This window comes from Gopherus flavomarginatus, chromosome 6 (genome assembly GCF_025201925.1).
Source record: "Gopherus flavomarginatus isolate rGopFla2 chromosome 6, rGopFla2.mat.asm, whole genome shotgun sequence".
In the NCBI taxonomy this organism is placed as follows: domain Eukaryota; kingdom Metazoa; phylum Chordata; order Testudines; family Testudinidae; genus Gopherus; species Gopherus flavomarginatus.
In genome coordinates, this window is record NC_066622.1 from 19787563 (window position 1) to 19809864 (window position 22302).

Genomic DNA, 22302 nt, shown 5'->3' on the forward strand with positions numbered 1-22302 from the left:
GAAATAATACTCTGCTCTGAAGATGATTACTTTTAGAAAGTGTAGAGCACCTGCCTTTTGAAAAGTAGGACCTATTAAGGTGTCTCCATTCAGGCACCCAAAATCATTATCATTTTTGAAAAATTAGGTTCTCGTGGTAGCCTTTTTTCCCCAGTTCCCCAGCACCACTACTGTCCTGGAGCTGAGCTATCCTATCATTGGTACTTATAGGCTCCCTATTATGATAGTATGAGAACACACTTCACTTCACAATCTTTAATGTATTTATCCTTAACACCCCTATGAGTAAGGTCCTACCACATCCCTGGTCCATTTTGCTCAATTTCATGGTAATGGGATTTTAAAAATAGTTTCACAGTTTCAGATGTTTACATCTGAAATTTCAGTGTTGTAACTGGGGGGTCCCAACGCAAAAGGGGATTTTAAAGCCGTTGTAGGAAGGTCGTGGGATTGACACCCTCACTTCTGCGCTGCTTTCAGAGCTGGGCCTGTGAAGGTAGCAGCCATGGAGCTTCCTGCAGCCAGGGAAAGTACCCAGAGGTGGGTCTGACTCCCCCCGCCCCCCATGAGTGACTGTGCAGGGAAAGAGGAAGTCCCATCCCTCACCAGACCCACTAGGACTAGTAATTAGAGCCCTGTGCATGGTAGGAGCCACTGGCTGGGGTACCCCAAACCCTGCCCTTCCTACTTCTCTACAATAACTAGATTTCATGGGGGAGACTTGATTTCGCGGTCCAGGGTGCATTTTTCACACCCATGGATTTGGTAGCACCCTACCTGTGAGGTAGGGAAGTGCTGTAATCCTCATTTTACAGATGGAAAATGTAGTCAGAGGCTAATGTGACTTGCCCAAGGTCACATAGGACGTCTATGGCAAAGCAGGGACTTGAACCCAGTTCTGTCATGTCCTAATTAGGGTGACCAGATAGCAAGTGTAAAAAATCGGGGTGGTGGGGCTGATAGGCCTCTATATAAGAGAGCCTCAATTATCAGGACTGTCCCTATAAAATCAGGATATCTGGTCACTCTAGTCCTAACTAACATCCTAACTATTGGACCCATTCTTCATTCTCTCCTTTTCAAAATTGGTGGTATTGGAGATTCCCATTTTTAGAGATTTGGACACAACAGCCTCAAAGTAAGTGCTAGTTAGTACTATAGGAGTGTATGAAATGCTAAGGTGGAAATAGAAAGAAAATAATAATGTACTAATTAATAAAAATGTAAAGAAAAACCAGTGAAAGTGGAATTGTATGTTGCTTTTTAATTTTTCCACATTACTTAAAACAAGAAGTTTAATAGCACTGTATTTTTTTTTTTTTTTACAACAAAATATTTTCATGTATTCATTTCCTGTCAGTTACTGAAAACTTCATACAAGTCACCAAGGCCCAGATCGTTTAAGGTAGTTAAGGGCCTAATTTCCATTGATTTCAGTGGGAGAGTTAGGTGCTTAAATACCTTTTGAGGATCTGGGCCTAAATGTCAGCACCTAAATGTTCATAATACTGTTACTTGTAACAGTTTTGTTTGAAACCTTGGTTAGTGATTTAAATCTGTTATACTTTGTATTTAACATTCTTTGTTTTTGTCAGTGCAAATCCAACAAATGACTTTTAAAGGGAAAAAAATTAAAAGAAAACATTTACAGTCTAATGGAAGCAAGGCCATAGTTGTAACACAATGTACAGAGTTAACACTGGAGTTTCCCCACTTATAAGATAATACAAAAGCTTTATTCTTAATTCCCCTTTGCATATGACTGTGCTTTATGCAACAGAGTATCAGAGACTGAGATGTATCAACAAAACTACACCACTGCATTTCACTGATAGATTAGGTCCATGTTTGATTTTTTTAAACTTGTAATTTATTTTTTCAAATGGTGAACAGAACTGACTATTTAGTTTCACCTGAATACATTTTGTAAACTTTTAAAAAATATGGACAATTCTAACCAGTCACCATTTGAACCAGAAATTCAGGTTTTGATGCAAATTACAGAAGAAAAATATAAAAAATGCTAGTAATAAAAAATTTTCCCCCCGAAAACATATTTTAATGTAAGTACATCTTTGATTGTTGTATTTTATACAAAGATCTACTTTAACCATAACTGCCATTCTATTCCTCAGTCTAGTATTAGGAGAAGTGTATGACATTAAATCATTTTATTACAATATTTATAACATTATTTTTCTCTTTATATTTAAAAAAAAAAACAGCCCTCAACCTATAGGGCTAAATCCTCAGCTGGTGTAAATCAGCATAGCTCCATTGACTTCAGTGGAGCTATGTTGATGTACAGCACCTGGGGATCTGCACAGTAGCATTTAGCCACAGGAATTCCAAAGCACTTTGACAGACCATGTTCAAACAAGTGTTTTTCAGCCAGCCAGCATATCTATTACTATATGCTGGTAACAGGAATTAAATTTTTGATGACATTTATCATAAGTCATAAAAGCAGTAACAGCATGGCTTTTTAAAATAAAAAGATTCTATCAAATATTTAAATAATTAACACTAATAAATCGACCGGTGTCAAATGAAAACTGTCTTAAGGCTTACAATAAATTAAAATATCCTTTGGATTACAGTCAGATACAATCTACAGGGGAAAACGGTATTCAGAGTGTGGGTTTGGAGAGCTACCGCAGTGCATGATAAGAAATGAAACTTAAATAAATTATACAGTGATTTATGAAAAATTGGTAAGTAATCGCCCTGGATCCTAGCCATTGGAGTACTGGCAGACCATACGTAGTGCATTGCATGTATTCGTTCATTGTCTGTGGAAGCAATTTAATGTATGCAGTGCATGACTTCATGCTGGCACTTGTTAATGGACTGGTGGTAAATCAGTCCACAAAATTCCTTGGAAACACTGGAAAAAAATGAAGCTGTAATACAATAAAACAATAAAGTGCTTTAAATGAGAATCTATGGTTTACTGCATTGTTTCTTATTTCATGATAGAAACCAAAACCAACAAAATGAAAGTTGATAGTTCTCTAGGGTAAATAAAACTGAGCCAGTACTTCCATGTGAGTTCAGAAATAATTTGTATCTATTTCATGCCTTGATGTTAAAACTTAATTTACTGTGGGATTATGGGAGCAAGTTATAGCGCAGGTTGAACTCACACAGACAAAGAGGACTATGAATATTCTCTATTTTAAAGTTTTCAACTTGCCAAAAAAAGTGGATTTAAAATGAAAGAAGCAAAAGAGAGAGAGCAATCTGGAAACAGTCCTATCCAGTGTGTGTGTAGCCAGAGGGTTTGACATACACTACTCAGCTTCTTGAAACAGAAATGGGCTGATGGGAATGTAGAGAAATCTGAGAGTTTATTGCAAGTCCTCTTGATTGATTACTGCTATAATATGGTTGCTTCTTCCATGGCTTCAATCCACCTGAAAAAGAAAAAAGTAGAGGAGCCAGATTTTATTTTGTGGATCAAGCCAATGCATATATTAAAACACAGGGCCCAGAGAAGACTGTATTGCATATAATATCTGTGTCTAAAGAGGAAATTTAGATTGGTGATTAGAACAGGGTCCTGAGAGCCAGGACTCCTAGATTTCATTCTCAGCTTTGCCACTGACCTACTGTGTAATCTTGGATTGTCTGAGAGTGGGTGTTGAGAGAGATGAGACCATGCAAATTGGGGGAAGAGAAACAAACCTCCACAACCACCCACACTCCTGCCTGTATATTTTAAGGCATCATCATTTTATCATTAGTTCCATAACTTTAGTGTGCAGCAATAGTAATAAAGCATCTAAAGTATAGAAAATGTTCATTAAAGATCAAATTTAAGTCAAATACACTGGATTAATATGGCTATCCTTATCACATCTGACAGATTGCTACATGTGGATCTATGAATCTGAGCTTCTGCGGTTGCACCTATACAAAGAAGTGAAATCTCCATCTTGCCAAGATGGAGTAATTTCTACCTGATGCTTTAATGCCCTCCAGGCAATTGTATTATAATTGGCTCTAATTAGCATATCCAAAGATGTTTCAGTTTTATCTGTAGCTGAGGTGCGTTCAAAAGGAAAGGAAATGGGAAGAGGCATGTTAGAGTGAAGAGTGCTGCTTACATTATACTCATTCATGGATTAGTATGTAATTGCAATTCCACGTGCAGTACCTCTGTGCTGAATTGTTATCCTCCGTGCGGAAGCTGTAAAACAAGGTTTGCTTGTGGTAAAGATGGAAAACTGCATCCGTGCTTCCATCTTCCTTTTCTGGGGCAACTGTGAAACCCAGCAAAGGCAGACTCTCTGTGGCGACCTTATCCTAAAATCAATGTGGAGGGGAAAACACACTTTAGAAGGAGCACTTCAGAATGGGCTGCAATCTACTTGGGGCAAGGGATGTCTTCCCAGTATCTAAAGTGCCTGATAGGGCTACCAGGAGCTTCTGCAATAATAGTATTAGAAATGAATAATCTGGTGCTGGATTGAAAATCCTAGAGAATTGTTGTCTAGTTACTAGGTGCAGCCTTGGCAGCAGCAGTGCAAGCATCTCTCTCACACTGCTCTGCCAAAACCCTGAACTCAGAGAACCCCCACTGAGATGAAATTCTCCATATTCATTCAGCCCTCTTTAGACTACTAACAGGAGGTTCCAATTTAGTTCTAGTGGCTTATGTGGATCAGACTTAGTTCACAAATCTGTAGGCTATGGAAGATCTGATGGGAATGATACCTGATTACTATGATCTTTTGGCTAGGTTTGTATCAAGGGTATAGAGAAGAAAGATCCTATATTTTACTACCTGTCCCGTAAACCATTATTTTCTGAGTGTCACCTGTGTTTGGTGGCATCCGGCTCCCCCTCCCTCCACAGCCCCAGCAGTTTTTTACCAGACTCATTTTCACTGTCTCACACAGCATGCTTGCTTCTAATGACACCACTTTACAATTTATGAGCTGGTAATGCAATTCATTGTTAATTTACTCCCAAGAAACATCCAGGAATTTCACTTGCCAGAGTTCACTGTACAAGTGGAATAAAGAAAAACAATAAGCCTTAATTGAATTGCAGTTTAACTGTTACTGATGGCTGCAATTTTGGTCCCTATACCTCTATTATGGTAATGTTGGGGTTTTGGTCTTTGTCTTTTTAGATTAGTTTAGCTTAACTCTGTTTAAGATATTACCAAGGTGAAGCATACAATGCAGTTAGGTACCCACTGCTCTTTCACATCTCAAGAGGGGTTATCGCTAACACCACGTGCAACTCTTTTTAAGTTTTGTGGAGTTGTCCACCCCATGAGAGGCAGGACTTGGTTCTCCGGGCCTGATTTTTCTGATGAGCTAAGCTCAGACAGCTCCAACTGAAGTCAATGGGAGCTATAGGGTGCCTGCAGCTCTGAAAATCAGGCTCAAGATGTTTTATTTTAACCCTAGAGGAAATCTAGGCCAACAGATAAAACTGAAGAATGGGTGTCAACATTACTATAGTTCTATCTTTGATCTGCCCTGACTTGGTTTGTGACCTTTGTCAAGTAATGCAACCTCTCCATGTCTCAGCGTCATCTATAGGTGATGATACTTCCCTACCTCTCAGGTATGATAAGTTTAAATAGTTAATGTTTGCAATGTGCTTTGAAGATTTAAAATGCCAAGTAGTATTATTACAGTTGCTTGTGGTCTGAGCTCTGTCTTTTTCATTCTGCAAAAGTGGCTCTGTTTCAGGGCGTTCAGTTATGAAGTCCATCAGTCAGATCACCCTTGCATTTTTTTTTTTTTTTTTACAATCGAAGTGCAGCTGGTGGCCACCCTTCCTTTTCACAGGGAGGAGAGGCCTGCAGAGGCTGCTCAGATCAATATGAAGCATAGCATACTTCCTCCTCTTCTTCACCAGCTGCACCTCCACACTGAAGTTCATAGCTGCAATCTTTCCCATGGGCATATCCAGTCTACCCCAGTGAAATTGGGGCAGTTCACTAGTTCCTTGAAAGCTGCCATTTTGAACTTTGATTGGGCAAAGTTTGGGACTTCCTCTCTTTAGAAAGAGCTCTTATTTATGTAAGTCAGTTCTCAGCTACTATCTCACAACATATAGGTAAAAGCAGCGAAGAATCCTGTGGCACCTTATAGACTAACAGACGTACTAACAGATACATGCATCTGAGGAAGTGGGTATTCACCCACGAAAGCTCATGCTCCAAAATGTCTGTTAGTTTATAAGGTGCCACAGGATTCTTTGCTGCTTTTACAGATCCAGACTAACACGGCTACCCCTCTGATACTTGACAACATATAGGTACTGCACCAGAGGAAAGTCAGAGGATTTTAAGTCTTTATGCTTTGATCTGCAATAGCTTCCTGACATTAAACCAGGCCTCTTGTAACTGAGCATTTATAATCGGCATGAAATGTAACAAATATACTGAGGCTAAGGAATTTGGAAAGCAGGTCATCCAGGGGTGGGGCTGGGATTCCAGGCCTGGGGCAGCATAACATATTGAAGTGATATAATGCCTTCGCATCAACACAAGCTATTTCCGATAAGAACGACTACACAAGAACTAGTAAGTACACCCCTCAAATTGCATTTGTCACATGTAAAGAGTGGGAAATTGTCACGTCAGGGCAGGCAGTACCTCACTTGCCATGTAGGTGTAGAGGACTTTGCCTTTGATAACAAACCAGAGCTTCTTCCAGTGCCTTTTGCCTCTCTTACACCTGCTGAGATAGCCACTGATAGAAGATCCCTCTCCTGAAGCTGCCACCTGTATAGGGGATAATCAAGGGATCCATGACATCAAATGCTTTTCCCCCTCCAAAGCAGCAAGCATGCCATAAACAAGGCCCATTTTTAAAAAAAACTACACAGATATTCCTGTTTCCTTAAGAATATAATCAAGGAGTGAATCAAAAAAAGTGAGATGGCATGAATCTGAGAGTAATGTAAACACAAGAATGCTATTCTGCATAAGAGCATTTCAGTATTTATCTTAGGCCAAATATTGTTCTCACGGACACCAAAGAAGCCAATTAAGTTTTTCTGGAAGCCAAGTCGTTGAAGCTATTTGCTTTATACTGGTGCTGTAGAGAAATTGAATTTGTCCCCTTTTTCTTTCCTTGTTTTTATATATTCAAGGGTGCATGTTTCCAGGGGGAAGGATAGTGTTATGGATAAAGCAGAAGGGATATGGGTTCTGTTGGCTTGACAATGGATTTGTGGTGTGCATTCGGGTGGGCTACCTCTCTAATACTCAGTTTCATCTGTGAATACTCCTTTCCTCAGTATTATTAAATAATTGCCACCCTGGAGGAAGGGAAGAAGCGATGAAGCTTAATTCATTAGTGTTTGTAAAGATTTTAGAGATCGGTGGGTGAAAGATGCTGTAGAACTGCAACATAGTATACATGATTAATTATAATAATAATGCTGACATCTGAATAAAAGCAAAGTGTCAACTAGGGGAAGTGATTTGAAAATCAGCCTTTGATAACAGACACAATAGGGGAATTAACTGTATTTATAATATTGTTCTGTAGCAGGTTGGAGCATGAGAACGTCCACCATACTCCATGTAAGTCAACTGGGAATGGCTTTGGGATCAAGATTGTTATAGCCTATGACCACACTACAGCTTTAAATCGATATTAGTAAAATCAATTTTATAAAACAGGTTTTATAAAATCGATTTTACGCGTCCACACTAGGGCACATTACTTCGGTGGTGTGCGTCCATGGTCCCAGGGTACCATCGATTTCCGGAGCGGTGCACTCTGGGTACCTCAGTAAAAGAATAGGACCAATAACTTTGATATCCGTCCACACTAAACCTAAATCGATTTAGTAATATCAATTTTAGGGTTACTCCTTTCGTTTAGCTGGAGTACAGAAATCGATTTTAAGACCCCTTAAAATCGATTTTAAGTGCCTTGTAGTGTGGACGGTTACAGCGTTAAATCAATTTAACGCTGTTTAAATCGATTTAACGCTGTAGTGTGGACCTGGCCATAGAAATCTTCATTTTAATAAATGTGTGCCACCACCTTGTGGTTAAAGTGGCAATCTCTATTTTTCATAAATAAATGGAGCTGAAATGTTACTTCTCTAACTTTGGTCATGTTGGTTTATGCAGTATCTTCCATGAATGTTTTACATACTGTTTGCACATTTATCCCTGTTTCAATTGATCACAAAGTTAAGAGAGTCCTGTGAGAGTACCTCCCTTTCATGGAAGGTAACTGCATGCACAGCACAAGGTCCAGATCATGATCTCACTGAAATCAGTTAACTGAAGTTAAATTCCCAGGATCTGGCCCTACATGTTTAGGTGGGTAGACAGCATGGATAGTCAGAGGATATTAATGTAGTCAGATTTTGAATCTGATGCTTAGTTCCAGAAGGGAAAACAATATATCTGGGTGAAATCAGGGCCCCAGTGAAGTCAATGGGAGTTTTGCCATTAACTTCAGTAGGGTCAAGATTTTATCCATTTATTTTAGATAGGCTAGAGTGAGCTACAGGCAACACAATTAAACAGTTGCATTCACCAATTGCTTAGAAAGGGCTAGCTTTTAACTCCCCCGCCCACAACTCACACTGACTGGATTTGAACGTAGTTAGTTCGATTGAAATCCCTGGGGCCACATTGGAAATAAGGATTGTAGTAAGGCCACTGAACAACTGCTGGATGGCAGTGACTTCTGGTCAGTACTAAACTCCTGTATTCAAACTAGTGACTTCTGTAACCCATCACTCTGATGCTTCCCCTGAGCTTGTTATTAGACCTTCTGAGGTTGATGTAGATGTGAAGATTTAATTTAAATTATTGGGAAAAATGAAGGTTAAATGTGCTGACTTGGTCTTAATAGGATGCAGAAACTGTACTGATAGCATCCGATCTTGAAGTGTTTTGTATTTTGCCCTATTACGCTGAGTAAAATGTAATCTCATGATACAGAGGATCTAGACAGTGGGCTGATCCTGCAGCATACCGAACAAATTCTAAACAATGAGATTGAAAGCTACTGTAGTGCCAACACACAGTCCTCTCAGGCTAGTTTCCTTGCCTTTTCTCAGGCAGCGTTGGTCCTACCTCCATAAGAGCAGAAGGGATCTTCTTTTGTTTCTTGAAGGATGAGTAATGAATATTGTGGAAGACGGAGGAGAAGGCACTGCCTGAAAACCTGGATGAAGTTGGAGGGAAGCTCACACTTACTGGCCGCTCTACAATATTAGAAGAAATAGGAAGTGGGAAAGAATGGATTAACTGGTGCAAACCCTTAAGTTAAGTCTACAACAGTAGATGTTAAACTCCAGGCTAATGCAAATAGGGATAAGAAAATGCAATGCCTAACCTATAGTTGCTTGATCTTCCTTTAGCTATTTTCTATCAAACTCTCAGGTTAAGTCTGGTTAGCAGAATTACTGTTCAATGAACTTTATGGCATTGCATGATGGAAGCATCCCCTACAAATACATACAGCTTGCATGGAAGATAATCAGGAAAATAATTGTGTTATGTTGTGTTCTCACACTTAATGATCTTTCAAGAGCATTGTCCATGTGTCTCTGTCATCTGTGCACTCTACTTATTCTGATTGCTTCCTGGGCCACCAATAGTTTCATTTCGGCGATGTTCTTTCAAGCCTGAATGTCTCTCCACTGTGTTCTGAGAACAGGAGACAATTTATTCCATCTCCGGGACATACTCTATCAAGAAACCCTATAGCCCTATCAACGAAGACACTATTGTACCAGTCAGTGCCATCACCTGAGTTACAATCCTTCTGAGTCTCACCTGTGTCAATACATGTCACCTGGAAAATCTGAATGGAGCACAGCCCTGAGTCAGTACAGCCTTGAGTTGTCACGTGGCTCAGTCCACTCTGACGGGGTCAGAGCACATCTTCCTTCACTAAGCAATAACAGTGCATGTCTGCTATGCTGTTAAAACTGATGTGTGGATCTCTTTAACCAAGAAGAAAAAAATAAATTGCACCTGTCCCTAGTGCCTAAGCCCTTAACAAAAAGGCTCTTGCCTATAAGTTGTCCATACATTTGACCTTAGCCCTGCACAATGGGAAATGCTAACTCCTTGCACTGAGGCAGATAGTTGTCGATAGCGTCTTTGTTTTTAAGCCATTGCTTTGCTTTCATTAGCACTTCACTGGAAATTACAGGGAAGTGCTGTTAGCTGTAAACAGCAAGATAGTACAAAGTATTATTGCTTATTATTCTAGTGCATCAAGAAGTCACAGGAAGAATTTGAGGTTCCAGCTCACTAAAAGCTTCTCAGCCACCATGCAGCCTGCTATTTCCCCAGAGCTTGCACTTGTATTACTCTTAATATAGCTCATATCTATGTCTGAAGGAGAAATTCTCTGTAATGAAGCAGAACCTTCTCTCTTCATATGCAGGTAGCATTTTCATTCAACTCATCAAGGAATGAAGAGGACTCACCTCTTTTTCTCAGTTCTGAGTAGCAGCCATCACAGACTTTTGCTAGTCGGTCTTTGAGGTACGTCAGGGGATGCTTATTTCTTGAACAATTTCGACATACAATCTGTCACAGAAAGGATAGATATGTATATATATATGTACATTTCCCCATACCAGTGTACATTACCAAACAGATTCTCTGGGCTGGTTGGCAGGGGAAGAGGCAGAATGGGCCAAATTTGGCTCTTGGCTAGACCAGTATGAATAAGGATTATTCCCCTGACTTAATCATAATTACTCTAGATTTGTCATTGTAACTCAGAGCAAAATTTAGCCCAATGCATTTAATTGCCACTTCATTGTTCTCCTTCAGTTCTCACCTTAAAATTCTCCTTTAGCACTATGTCTACCAAAAGCTTGACAATGGTTAGGCTGCTGGTGTGGCAAGACCACTGTCTATCAGGCTGACCAATGTATACTCCCCTGATGGTTTGTCAGTATTCATCTGTTGTGCCTTGTCTTATACTTAGAGTGTAAGTTCTTTGGGACAGGGATTGTCTTTTTGTTCTATGTTTACACGGTACTTAGCACAATGGGGACCTAGTCCATGACTGGGTGTCCCAGCTGCTACAATAATATAAAAATTAATAAACATAATTGTACAATAGTCTTATGGCTGTCTCCATGGGGATTACACATTCCTGGATATAAAAATTCATGCTGGCCATGATACCATTAAACTGGAGTTGATCATGCTGTTAGTATCGTTTTCAGAAGTGGATTGGCAGAGGCAGAGAAATATTTTGTTCGTGAAACTGAAAGATCATTGAACTAGGATTATACTTTTAGTGGGACAGGAATTTAAAATTAAAATCCAGATTAAAACTGACATAGTGGAACATTAACTGAAATTGAAAGGTGGCAAATTTAAAACTGATAAAAAGAAATGCTTTTTCATACAAGGCATAGTACCCTGTGAAGCTCAATGCCAGGAAACATCACTGAGGCTAAGAGCTAAACTGGATTCAGAATAGGATTGGAGGTTCTATGTGGCTATCCAGAATTATAACAGAAAGAATTAACACAAGAATCAAGAACACCGAAAGGGATATAAACCTGCATGTTTCGGGGCATCAACCAATCACTAATTAATGGGGGTTAGGAAGAAATGATCTCCGGGGGCAGATTATCAAATAAGAGCCACTGCAGAGTTTCTTGTACTTTCCTCTGAAATAGCCAGTGCTGGCCCCTGTCAGAGATGGGATACTGGATTAGATGGACCACTGGTCTGATCCAGTCTGGCAATTCCTATGCATCACTCACTTGTGAAGTGATTTAAGAACAATGGCCATAGAGACAAGGAGCTTTGTGCATCTACATTCCCAAAGCTTTGGAGCTTTCCATATCTAAAATGTAACTCAGCAACTGGAAAACTGGTAGTCTGATTGCTGCATTGCCCCAGTGCTACCCACATGTCCCATTTGAAAGCTCTGTTCCGCAATGTATGTCCCATGACCCTTTCATTTGGTTGAGTACCTAGTCTTTAGGATTCATTTGCTACTCAGCAGAATCTTAATATTGTTCCAACCAAAGTCACTAAGGGTACATCCAGACTACCCACCAGATTGGCGGGTAGCGATCAATCTATTGGGGATCGATATATCGTGTCTCATCTAGAAGCGATATATCAATCCCCAAACGCGCTCCCGTCGACTCAGGAACACCACCAGGGCGAGCGGCGGAAGCGGAGTTGACGGGAGAGCCGTGGCCGTCGATCCCGCACCATGAGGATGAGAGGTAAGTCGAAATAAGATACGTCGACTTCAGCTATGGTATTCCTGTAGCTGAAGTTGCGTATCTTACATCGACCCCGCTCAGTGTAGACCAGCCCTAACAATCTGAATGCTTAAATTTCATTTGCAAAGCTCTACTGGCAGTCTTTGTGAGGAGTCAGATTCTCTTCTCTGTATGCAGGTGCAACTGTGCTGAAGTCAGTGCAGTTGCAGCTAGCGTAATGAAGAGAAGGAGGAGGAGAACTTGTCCCAGAGGTTTTCCCTACTGTTGTTGAGTCTGAGTGAAGCTGAATTTATGTGAAACTTACCTTCCCACATGCATGGCAATGATGGCGTCTCAGAGTGAGGGTAAAATCAGAGCCGCAGTTCATGCACATCATGACATGGGACACAGGTACCAATGTTGGAGGCCTCTCACCCAAGGATATTCCCAGCCTTTCCCTTAGCTTAAAACAAAAAGTGAAGAAATATCCAGACTTCCAAAGCATACCCAATTCTGCTAATGCAACTCCCGCCTTACCTGCAGCAATATCTGCTGAACTGTGCTCGCCTTTCTCCACCCCCATTTCTGCCAATCCACCTCGTTCTTGGCACACAATCCCTGTTATTCCAGTCCTGGGCTCCACTTTAATTCTGAAGGATCCCAAAGGGTTCCACAAACTCTACACACAGCAGCACTGAGATGCAGCCAATTCTGGGGTGGAAGGTGATCGCAACTAGTACACAGCATATGATATAACAGTACAGCCCCCATCTGCAGCTGGTGTAAATTGGTTCAGATCCACTGAAATCAATGGAGCTGTACTGGTTTACATTAGTTGAGCATCTAACATCTATGTGCAATTTTGGCTAAGACCACCTAGGCATACTCATATTCTTATTACAAGACTCATGGACAGTTTAATATCCAGGAAAAGCAGATGGTTTTTAGGTCTCAGTCAAAAAATCCCTCATCCCCACCATAAGCTGCCTGGCACTCAATATATCAACCTCAGGATGAAGAAGGCTACGCTGACTATTGTGCAGGCCACTATCTTTTGGGATGGTTTTATGACCAGTGGAAGGGACTGTTTAGAAGTCACCAAACTCCTTTCACTTGTAACTCAGACCATGATTTGGACCCAGATCTCCACGGAAGACAGTGGAGTTACTCTGAATGAATGGGATACAAATCTGGCCCACGTTTTTTATCACCGTTCAGCACTCATAAACTCCTTTGCTGTTTACTCATATTTGCACAAGTCTGTTACCCCACCCAGGTAGGTTTGGTATGGAGAGAATTAGACTCATGCAGGAAGAAGGAAAAGAGAATTCAGCCTTAGCAAAACTCTTTTGGATCTGATTCTCCTCTCATGCTGGTATAGACAGGAATAACTCTAATGAAGTCAATGGAGTTGCACCAGTATAAACTGATTGTTAGGTCTCAATCAGATCCTTTTGCTATGGGCTTTAGTGTTGATGAGTTAATGACCCTTTGTGATATAATTGTGACAAAAGCATTTCTGATGGCTAGTATTGCTTTCTTACAGTCATCTGCAAGGCACACATTTATTTTTTGGTAGCATCTAGGATGGTAGCAATACAGGGCTAAATCTGGTTAGTGTTACTCCAGCAAAACTCCCACTGACTTAAATGAAACCCACAGTATGAACTGGAATTGCAACACATTTAAAATTCCAGTAGTGGCCACAGCAGGCTGAATATTAAACACAAGTGCTGTGGTGACCTTTGTCATTTAGCCCTAGCATGGTGATTTATATAAAAATAATCAGAATACTCTGTCATTTGGAACTTTTCCCTTTTCCTTTTTTTAACTCTTTGGATGGCTTTGCATCCTCTTAGGCAATACCAGGACTCATTCTTACCTCAATACTGTTGTGAAAGGTAGATGCATTTTGAGCTTTGCAGTCATCTGGAATGGTTCTGCTGATGCAGCTATACCACTCGTCCCTTTCAGAGCATGAACTGTGGAATGAAATACAGCAACACAATCAATGTATGAACTGCAGTGACCGAATCAAGAGGCTTCTGGATCAAGGGAGAAGGCTCCAATCTACTGTCATTTTGCTTCTCCCATCAACATGTTGAATTATTAATTCTCTGGCCAAGAACAAAATTAAATGTTGGACTTCTGATATTTATGATTGGATTGATGATACCTAGATTCATAGATTCATAGATTCTAGGGTCAAAAGGGACGAATGTGATCATCTAGTCCGACCCCCTGCACAAAGCAGGCCACAGAACCCTACCCATCCACTTCTATAACAAACCCCTAACCTATGCCTGAGTTATTGAAGTCTTCAAATTGTGGTTTGAAGACCTCAAGCTGCAGAGAATCCACCAGCAAGTGACCCATGCCCCATGCTTCAGGGGAAGGTGAAAAACCTCCAGGGCCTCTGCCAATCTGCCCTGGAGGAAAATTCCCTCCCGACCCCATATATGGCGATCAGCTAAACCTAGGATGCTTGAGACATTATGAACATGACTGGGATGGCTAAAATTCAGTCTGGCCATATCTGGCCCACGGATTTTCCAATGTGGCTCAAGGCCACTCTTACTGTAATATGGAGATTCCAACCTAAACCACATGTGGCAGCCTTCAATGCTGCTTCTTTCATCTCTGTGCTTGCCACTCAGAAAGCAAGAGAACTCCATTCCAGGGCATGTAACCTCTGCTTGGGTTGCTCAGATCAAGGTAAAGTATTTCATGTTGATACTTGTCACCTCTGTGTTAGCTGCTTAGGTAAAGAGGGAAATTGCATGTTGGAACATATCTATATTAAAAATGAGACTGGTTTCAGTTTATTCCATTTCAGGCAAATTAGATACCGCCCTCAAGATATTGGCAAGATGCCAATGTGACATTTTGTTAGAGAAATTTTGCATTCCCTTGGATTGGAGAAGCTACAAGAATGCAATCCTGTGATTCTTTAAAGTGGCCACTAGATGTCATGCTTGCACCATCAAAACAAGCTGGTAGTGCATTTATCCGCCATCCAGCTCTCCTGCCAATCTCCCGGGTCCTGAACTGAGATTCTGCTGATTCCAGAAATGAAACGTGGAGCTTAATGTGTGTTATCTTGCATACACAAAATCCCCATTTAGCCACCTTCCCTATATCAGTTAGTTTTCCTGCAGGGACTCAAAGTTGCTCACCGTCTCAAGCTGAGATAGGAGTAGTGACTTGACTGAGGTTCACCGGTATGCCAGTGTGTGCAGAGAAGAAAACCACTGTGCCAGGCTATGTAGCAGCTCTGTGTATGGCCCCCTCCCTGAATCCTGTCCGTACTATGACTTCCCAGTTTGGACCACTCTTTCTAAATTCTATAAACCTCAAATTAATTTCCAAAAGCCAACAGGGAAGCCAACAGTTCCATGCAGGTTCAGGCAAGGGAATGCTGTACTTCATTCTCCATTGTAAATGGTGCCACCTTCCAGTTATGTCAGGTGTAAATTCCAAGTGTGAACCTGGGTCAGAGCAGTCTGTCCTCCACAAGCTGTACCAGGCATTTACATTAAAGCTAAGCGCTCTTCCCACTGGGACGCCCTGTAAAATTAATGCCAGCTGCTGTTGAGCTGTGATTTCCTCTGACTGTGTACAAGAAGGCTAACGAACAAGACATCTGAGAATAATTTGGCTTTTATAACCTTAAAAAACCCCAAACAAACATGGAAACACATGAGTTGATCAATAACTCCTGGTTTAAAGTCCTTGCACCCTGTGAGCAAGCACTCATCTGTGAAAAACACCAGCCTCTGTAAAACTTAACGACCCTGTTGGAACAAAGAGGGTCTGGGACAGGTGTATAATACACACTGGTCTTGAATTAGCTGCTGCATGACAAAGAATTGCAATACTGTATATCACCTCATTGCCAAGAGTTACAGGATTATTCAATCCTTTCCACTAGTGAAAGCCAACTCTGCTCCCTTCCCCCCAAATTCCACTGCCAGTGCAGTTTTTGTGGGAAATATGACTGGTTTGAATGAAAAGCATATTAAGCCTAAGATGCCTAGAATTCCCAACCTACGAGCTCAGAGGTTCTCAAAACTATGGAGGTGTGGAAATGTGTCAAGGGAGGCGTGAGCTGTGTGCTTTTTTTTTTTTTTTTTTTAAAGAGCTCCAGCTGTCAGCCCCCAGTGGCTGAGGCTTGGGGAGAAGGGCCGTGCACACCTAGGAGGTGGAGGGAGAGGATAAAGGGGACAGCTGGAGCCCTGCTACCTGAGTTTGGGCTGCCTTCCCCCCTCCCAATCCTTCACCGGGAGGCAGCCTGGGCTCAGGCTCTCCTTCCTCCCCTCTATCCCAGTCTCTTACCTAGAAGTGGTGGCAGGGTTTTGGCTGTCAGCCCTGAGGTGGCAGCAGCTGCACAGAAGTAAAGGTGGCAATGGGACGTTGAGTCTGTTAACAGTGATATTGACAAATACCACTTTTCACATTGCAACCCATGCTTCTGCACCCGGCCAGTAGCTGTTGTGCTGGGCTCTGCCTTCAGAGCTGGACAGTGCTATATGTACTTGTGTAGCAGGGGGGAGGAAGGGGCATAAACAACTACAGACACAAAGAAGAGGGACACAATCAAACAAATTTGAGAACGACTGTACTAGCCAAATGAAGACTCACAAGGCTGTAGTTATGTCCCCAGTCTCCAAAAGGTTAGTGGAGGTGACACCAACATAGGGTTAACCTCCTGAGCTGGGTAAATAATGGATGTGTCAGTTCCTTGGCAATTTTGAAAAGTCCCTAAAACACTTGTATTGGGTCAAACAAAACGTTTTATTTCAACATTAAAACATTTTGTTTCAATTTGACCAATTTGTGAGGTGTTTGCTTTTAAAAAATAAAACAAAAGGAAATTTAAAAATGAAAAGTCATTTCAAAGCACAAAAAAAATCAAAACATTTCAATTTTTTTAAACAAATCAATTTGGTGAAATTGACAAATTTGCAAAACACTTTGAGGTTGCTTAAAATGCATTCTTCATTAAAAAGAGTTGTGGAAGAAAATTTCCCCCCCTCTATCAACCTCTCATTTGCCATAAAATTCTAACCATTTGAGGTTCAAGACCTCACTTTAAAAATAATAAAAACATGGCTGACTTAATGCTGTGAATTAAAGTCATTTTGGCAAGGACAGCTGATTAGGGATGATCTGTCAATAAAAGCCTAATCTCCAACAGGCCCTTACCACCTACTCTTCACTCCATTAAACATCTCTGGGCAATAATCACAGACTGTTATAGTGTCTAAGTGTGAGGATAACACATGGCTGCTGGCTTGTAAAATGAATTATGTCAATTGGCACTGACCTGATCCCAATTAACTAACTCACTGGTTGTATGGAGGATCAAAGGGATTTTTGCTGAAGTTTTGGAGGCTGTGAACAGCTCAGAGTGCACAACCCACAAACTTCAATATTATCACACTAGGCATCGGAAAAGATTTTGGGAGTCTAGCCAAGGTGACACCTCATTTACTCTTACAGTAAGCTTAGTCTAACAGAAAACAGAAAGTCAAATGTCACTACACTGTCACTGACTGCAGGGGATACCTGTGCAGCAGAGAAACTGGCCTGGAATAGGCAAGGTATGCATTCAAATTTGTTTGGTATGAAGATATGGGGATGGAATGATCCCGTGGGATTGGAAGTGATTCAAAACTAATTTTTCATGAAGATTCTTGGTCTTTCAAATAATACTCCAGTTGCTCTTCTTAGAGCAGGACAGGCATGAATTCTAGTCTGTCCAAAGTGCAGTACAGTAATATTAACTTTTGGCTTTGCATTCAGCATGCATCCACAGTGTTTGTCAAGGTTAAGCTTAGAGAAACAGTTCAGTAGGGCTTTCTCATGTAATTTCCTTGATTAGAGTCTATTCAATATTGTTTGCATTTTTTAGGTTTCTCAGATTTGGACATGATTTAATATAAATTTAAAAATGTGAAATTAATGTGTAATTAAATCGAGAATAGAGGATATTAGCAAGCAAACGGATATGGCGGTTGTTTCTATGTCAAAAACATCACCTTCGTCCCCCTTGTTAAAAGGGGAATGCCAGATATTTAGATAGTTTGTTGTAATAACATGTTAATGAGGGCCTTTGCAGCTCTCCATTTTCAATCCATGCAGACAGTTTTCCTAGAAGGTTGATATGCTGGCACTGAGAAAGCCACTGCCTTTGTCCATGTGGCTCAGGCCAGGTGAACGACCTACTCCACTATTTATTACACTATAATTATGTTGCCACTTGAGGTCAAAAGGCCTTTCTGTGTTTTTACCCCAGATGCCTTTTTCTATGGTCTCTCAGAAAACAGAGTATTTATTAGGAACAGACATAGTACCTGTGATCCAAGAGATTGCCCTATTTGCATGGTCAGCCACTAAAGTAAGGAAAATGGCACAGTGATTATGTATGGTTTATTGGTTTATGTATTTTAAAATCTTTATTTACATGTATTTTTGTATTTTATAATTATGGATTTAATTTTCAGTTTTATTTGAACATACTTTTGTTTTCTGTATATTGTCCTATGGCTAAGTCACTATTAATAAAAACTCGACATGGTCTGGAATAGGATTCTGTCTCTGATTGTAATGCCACTGCAGCCTTTCTATATCGTTGTACTGATTGACTGCATTCTCACTTGGCTTTCTTAGGGCATGTCTACACTGCAATTGGAAGTGTGATTGCAGCATTCATGAGCGCCAGTAGTCGTGAAGCCATGACCACACAGGCTAGCTGCTTGAATGAGTACTGGGTGGGCTTGTACAGCTGCCTCATTGCTATCAGTACGTGAGCTCGCTAGATTAAAGCTAGCATGGATATGTCCACATGTGCTGCAATGCCTTGCCTTCCCCCCCAAACCGCAGTGTAGACATAACCTTTTGTAGGTTTCATATGGGTACCACCTGCTTATGATTGTGTCTGAAGAAGAGAATTCTGAAATGCGTGTAAAGGTTTAGCAGCATCCATCCCTTCTCTGCAAGGGCTGCATGCTCAGTACCATCACCTGCTCCCTGTAAGCCAAAGATTTATGATCTCTGGGTGGGACATTTTCAGTGGTAGATTCAAGTGCTTGCCACTACCTTCTTTTCATACAGCAATGCTGTAAGAACCAGAACCACAGGTCCTGCTTATCATTTTAGTGCCTTTTCTGTGGTCTTGGTCTTTGCTGCTTATGCCATGTTCTCTGTTCCTCTACGTGTATTTCTTGCCTCCTCCAAGTGCAAAGGCCTTAAGGGCTGGCAGCTGATAATTGGCCCTTGTCAGGGGCTTGTATCAACCCAGAAACAATGGAAGTCATGTTACCTCAGGGAGGCCCAAAGCCTCCTGGCATTCCCTAGTGCCCTGTGGAGTGCACCCATGGTACCATCTCTTAGGAGAGTGTAGCATGTTCTCCCATCTGTGCTCAGTTCTGCCAGCCAGAGTAGAGAGGAAGTGGGGCAATAGCCAGGCCTCCTCTCTGCCCCCTAGAGGTGACTTGTGCCCTAGGGCAGGGGCAGGCAAACTTTTTGGCCTGAGGGCTGCATCAGGTTTCAGAAATTGTATGGAGGGCCGGTTAGGGGAGGCTGTGCCTGGCCCCTGCCCCCATCTGACCCCCCCTGCTTCTCGGCCCCTGATGGCCCCCCAGGACTCTATCCCCATCCACCCCCCCGTCTGTCCTCTGACCGCCCCCAGACCCCAACCCCTAACTGCCTCCCGCCGCCCCATCCAACCCCCCCTTCCTGACTGCCCCCCCGGGACCCCTGCCCCATCCAACCACCCCTTCGCCCTGTCTCCTGATTGCCCCCAGAACCCCTGTCCCCTGACTGCCCCCACCTCTATCCACACCCCCGGCCCCTGAGCACCCTCCTGTCCTCTCTCCAACCCCCCTCCACCATTCCCTGCTCCCTTACAGTGCTGCCTGGAGCACCAGTGGCTGGTGGCACGGCTGCACCAGAACAGGCAGCCGTGCCGCCTGGTTGGAGCCAGCCACTCAGCACAGAGCACCGGGTCAGGCCAGGCTCTGCAGCTGCGCTGCCCCAGGTGCTCACAGTCCCGCTGCCCAGAGCATTGCGCTGGTGGAGGAGTGAGTGAGCTGAGGCTGCAGAGGAGGGGGAACAGCGGGGGAGAGGCCGGGGGCAAGCCTCCTAGGCCAGGAACTCAGGGGCCGGGCAGAATGGTCCCACGGGCCGTAGTTTGGTCTCCTCTGCCCTAGGGTGTGTTAGCAGGGACTTCACTTATGGTTGTCCCTTCAATGAACAGCACAAGGAGGGAGAGACTCCTTGTACTTGTGACTGACCCCTGTGAAAGAGCACTACCTACCTCTAGTACCCAAAGGGCAGCCTTTCCGCTTCAAGCCCTAATTTCACACATGACTCTCACTGGAGTCACTGGCTCAGCCTTTACAAGAGCACCAGCTGCATGTCAGCACAAAAAGAACAATGGAGGACCCAGGCTAGGGTTGCCAACTTTCTACTCACACAAAACCAAACACCCTTGCCCCACCCATTCGCCGAGGCCACACCCCCACTCACTCCACCCCCCCCCCCAGCTCACTCTCCCCACCCTCACTCACTCGCTCATTTCCCCTGGACTGGCTCAGGGGGTGGAGGCTCTGGGGTAGGGCCAGAAATGAGGGGTTCAGTGTGCGGAAGGGGGCTCTGGGCTGAAACAGTGGGTTGGCATGCAGGAGGGGGTGAGGGCTCCGGCTGGGGGTGCAGGCTCTGGGGTGGGGCTGGGGCTGAGGGGTTCAGAGGGTGGGAGGGAGCTCCGGCTCAGGCAGTGGGTTGGGATGTGGGTGCGGGGGTGAGGGCTCCGGCTGGGAATACAGGCTCTGGGGTGGGGCTGAGGGGTTCAGAGGGTGGGAGGGGGCTCTGGCTCAGGCAGTGGTTTGGGATGTGGGTGGGGGGGTGAGGGCTCCGGCTGGGAGTGCAGGCTCTGGGGTGGGGCTGGGGATGAGGGGTTCAGAGGGTGGGAGGGAATCAGGGCTGGGGCAGGGGGTTGGGGTAAGGGGGCTCTAGGCAGGAGGTGCAGGCTCTGGGTTGGGGCTGGAGATGAGAGGTTTGGGGTGTAGGAGGATGCTCTGGACTGGGACTGAAGGGTTCTGAGGGCAAGAGGGGGATCAGGGCTGGGGCAGGGGGTTGGGGCATGGGAGGAGGTCAGGGGTGCAGGATCCGGGCAGCGCTTATCTGAGGCAGCTCCTTAAAGCAGTAACGTGTCTCCCATCCCTGGTGGGGTCAGGGATGAGGGGCTTGGGGATCAGGAGGGGGCTCCGGGCTAGGGCTGGTGGTTCAGAAGGTGGGAGGGGGTTCTGGGCACAGGCAGTGGGTTGGGATGTGGGGGTGTGTGAGGGCTCTGGTTGGGGGTGCAGGCTCTGGAGTGGGACTGGAGATGAGGGGTTGGGGCATAGGAGGATGCTCTGGGCTATGTGGAGGCACAGCCAGGTAGCTGGAGGGGGGACATGCTGCTGCTTCTGGGAACTGTGCAAGCCACAGCAGGTGGGGAACATGCCTTAGCCCCGCTGTGCCACCGACTGGACTTTTAATGGCCTGGTCAGCAGTGCTGACCAGAGCCACCAGAGTCCCTTTTTGACTGGACATTCCAGTTGAAAACTGAACACCTGGCAACCCTAATTCCAGGCACAGCTCTCAGTATGCTCCAAAGTAAATCTCTGCCTTGACTCGTGGGCTTCATCTGCACTAGAACTTCTCTACACTAAGGCAGTAGGTGTCAAGTTATTTATTGTCCCAGCCAACACACATCCATATACCTCCTGCTTTTTTTTAAACTGACAGTGGGTAGTGCAGATGCACCCTTTGGATCCTTGGGGGAACTGGATGGGCATCCAATACTGATAATAAAAGTACTAGACATCTTATTACTTAGTGTGTAAAGATACTAAATTCAAGGGCTTTGGCAGAGTTCTGAGCATTGGGTGCAGATGACATATGTTCCTTATAAGAGAAGGATTTAGATTTCAAAGTGTGTTGAAAAGAAATCACCCTCCCAGTCTATTAGGTTGGTTCCAGTGTGCATGCCATTCGGGGAAGCCTGCTGTGCTTCCAACCATACTGTAGGTGGAGATTTGAGATGGGAACTTCAGTTCT

The 22302-nt window shown here is 43.3% G+C and overlaps 1 protein-coding gene across 4 annotated transcripts in view; it reads right to left on the reverse strand.

Annotated features, from left to right (window-relative positions):
* Positions 1-2840: 2840 nt before the first annotated feature.
* Positions 2841-22302, reverse strand: part of FGD5 (FYVE, RhoGEF and PH domain containing 5) — a 148557-nt gene continuing 129095 nt past the window's right edge. For 3 of the 4 annotated variants that reach the window (XM_050958355.1, XM_050958357.1, XM_050958354.1), the window contains 7 exons: positions 14081-14180; positions 12524-12661; positions 10444-10546; positions 9077-9207; positions 6623-6751; positions 4160-4308; positions 2841-3416 (listed from right to left, as the gene is read on the reverse strand). In XM_050958355.1, coding sequence (XP_050814312.1) covers positions 3380-3416; positions 4160-4308; positions 6623-6751; positions 9077-9207; positions 10444-10546; positions 12524-12661; positions 14081-14180 — 787 coding nt within the window. In that variant the 3' untranslated portion in view covers positions 2841-3379. The remainder of the gene's footprint in view (positions 3417-4159; positions 4309-6622; positions 6752-9076; positions 9208-10443; positions 10547-12523; positions 12662-14080; positions 14181-22302) is intronic. The other variant, XM_050958356.1, reaches the window with a different exon arrangement.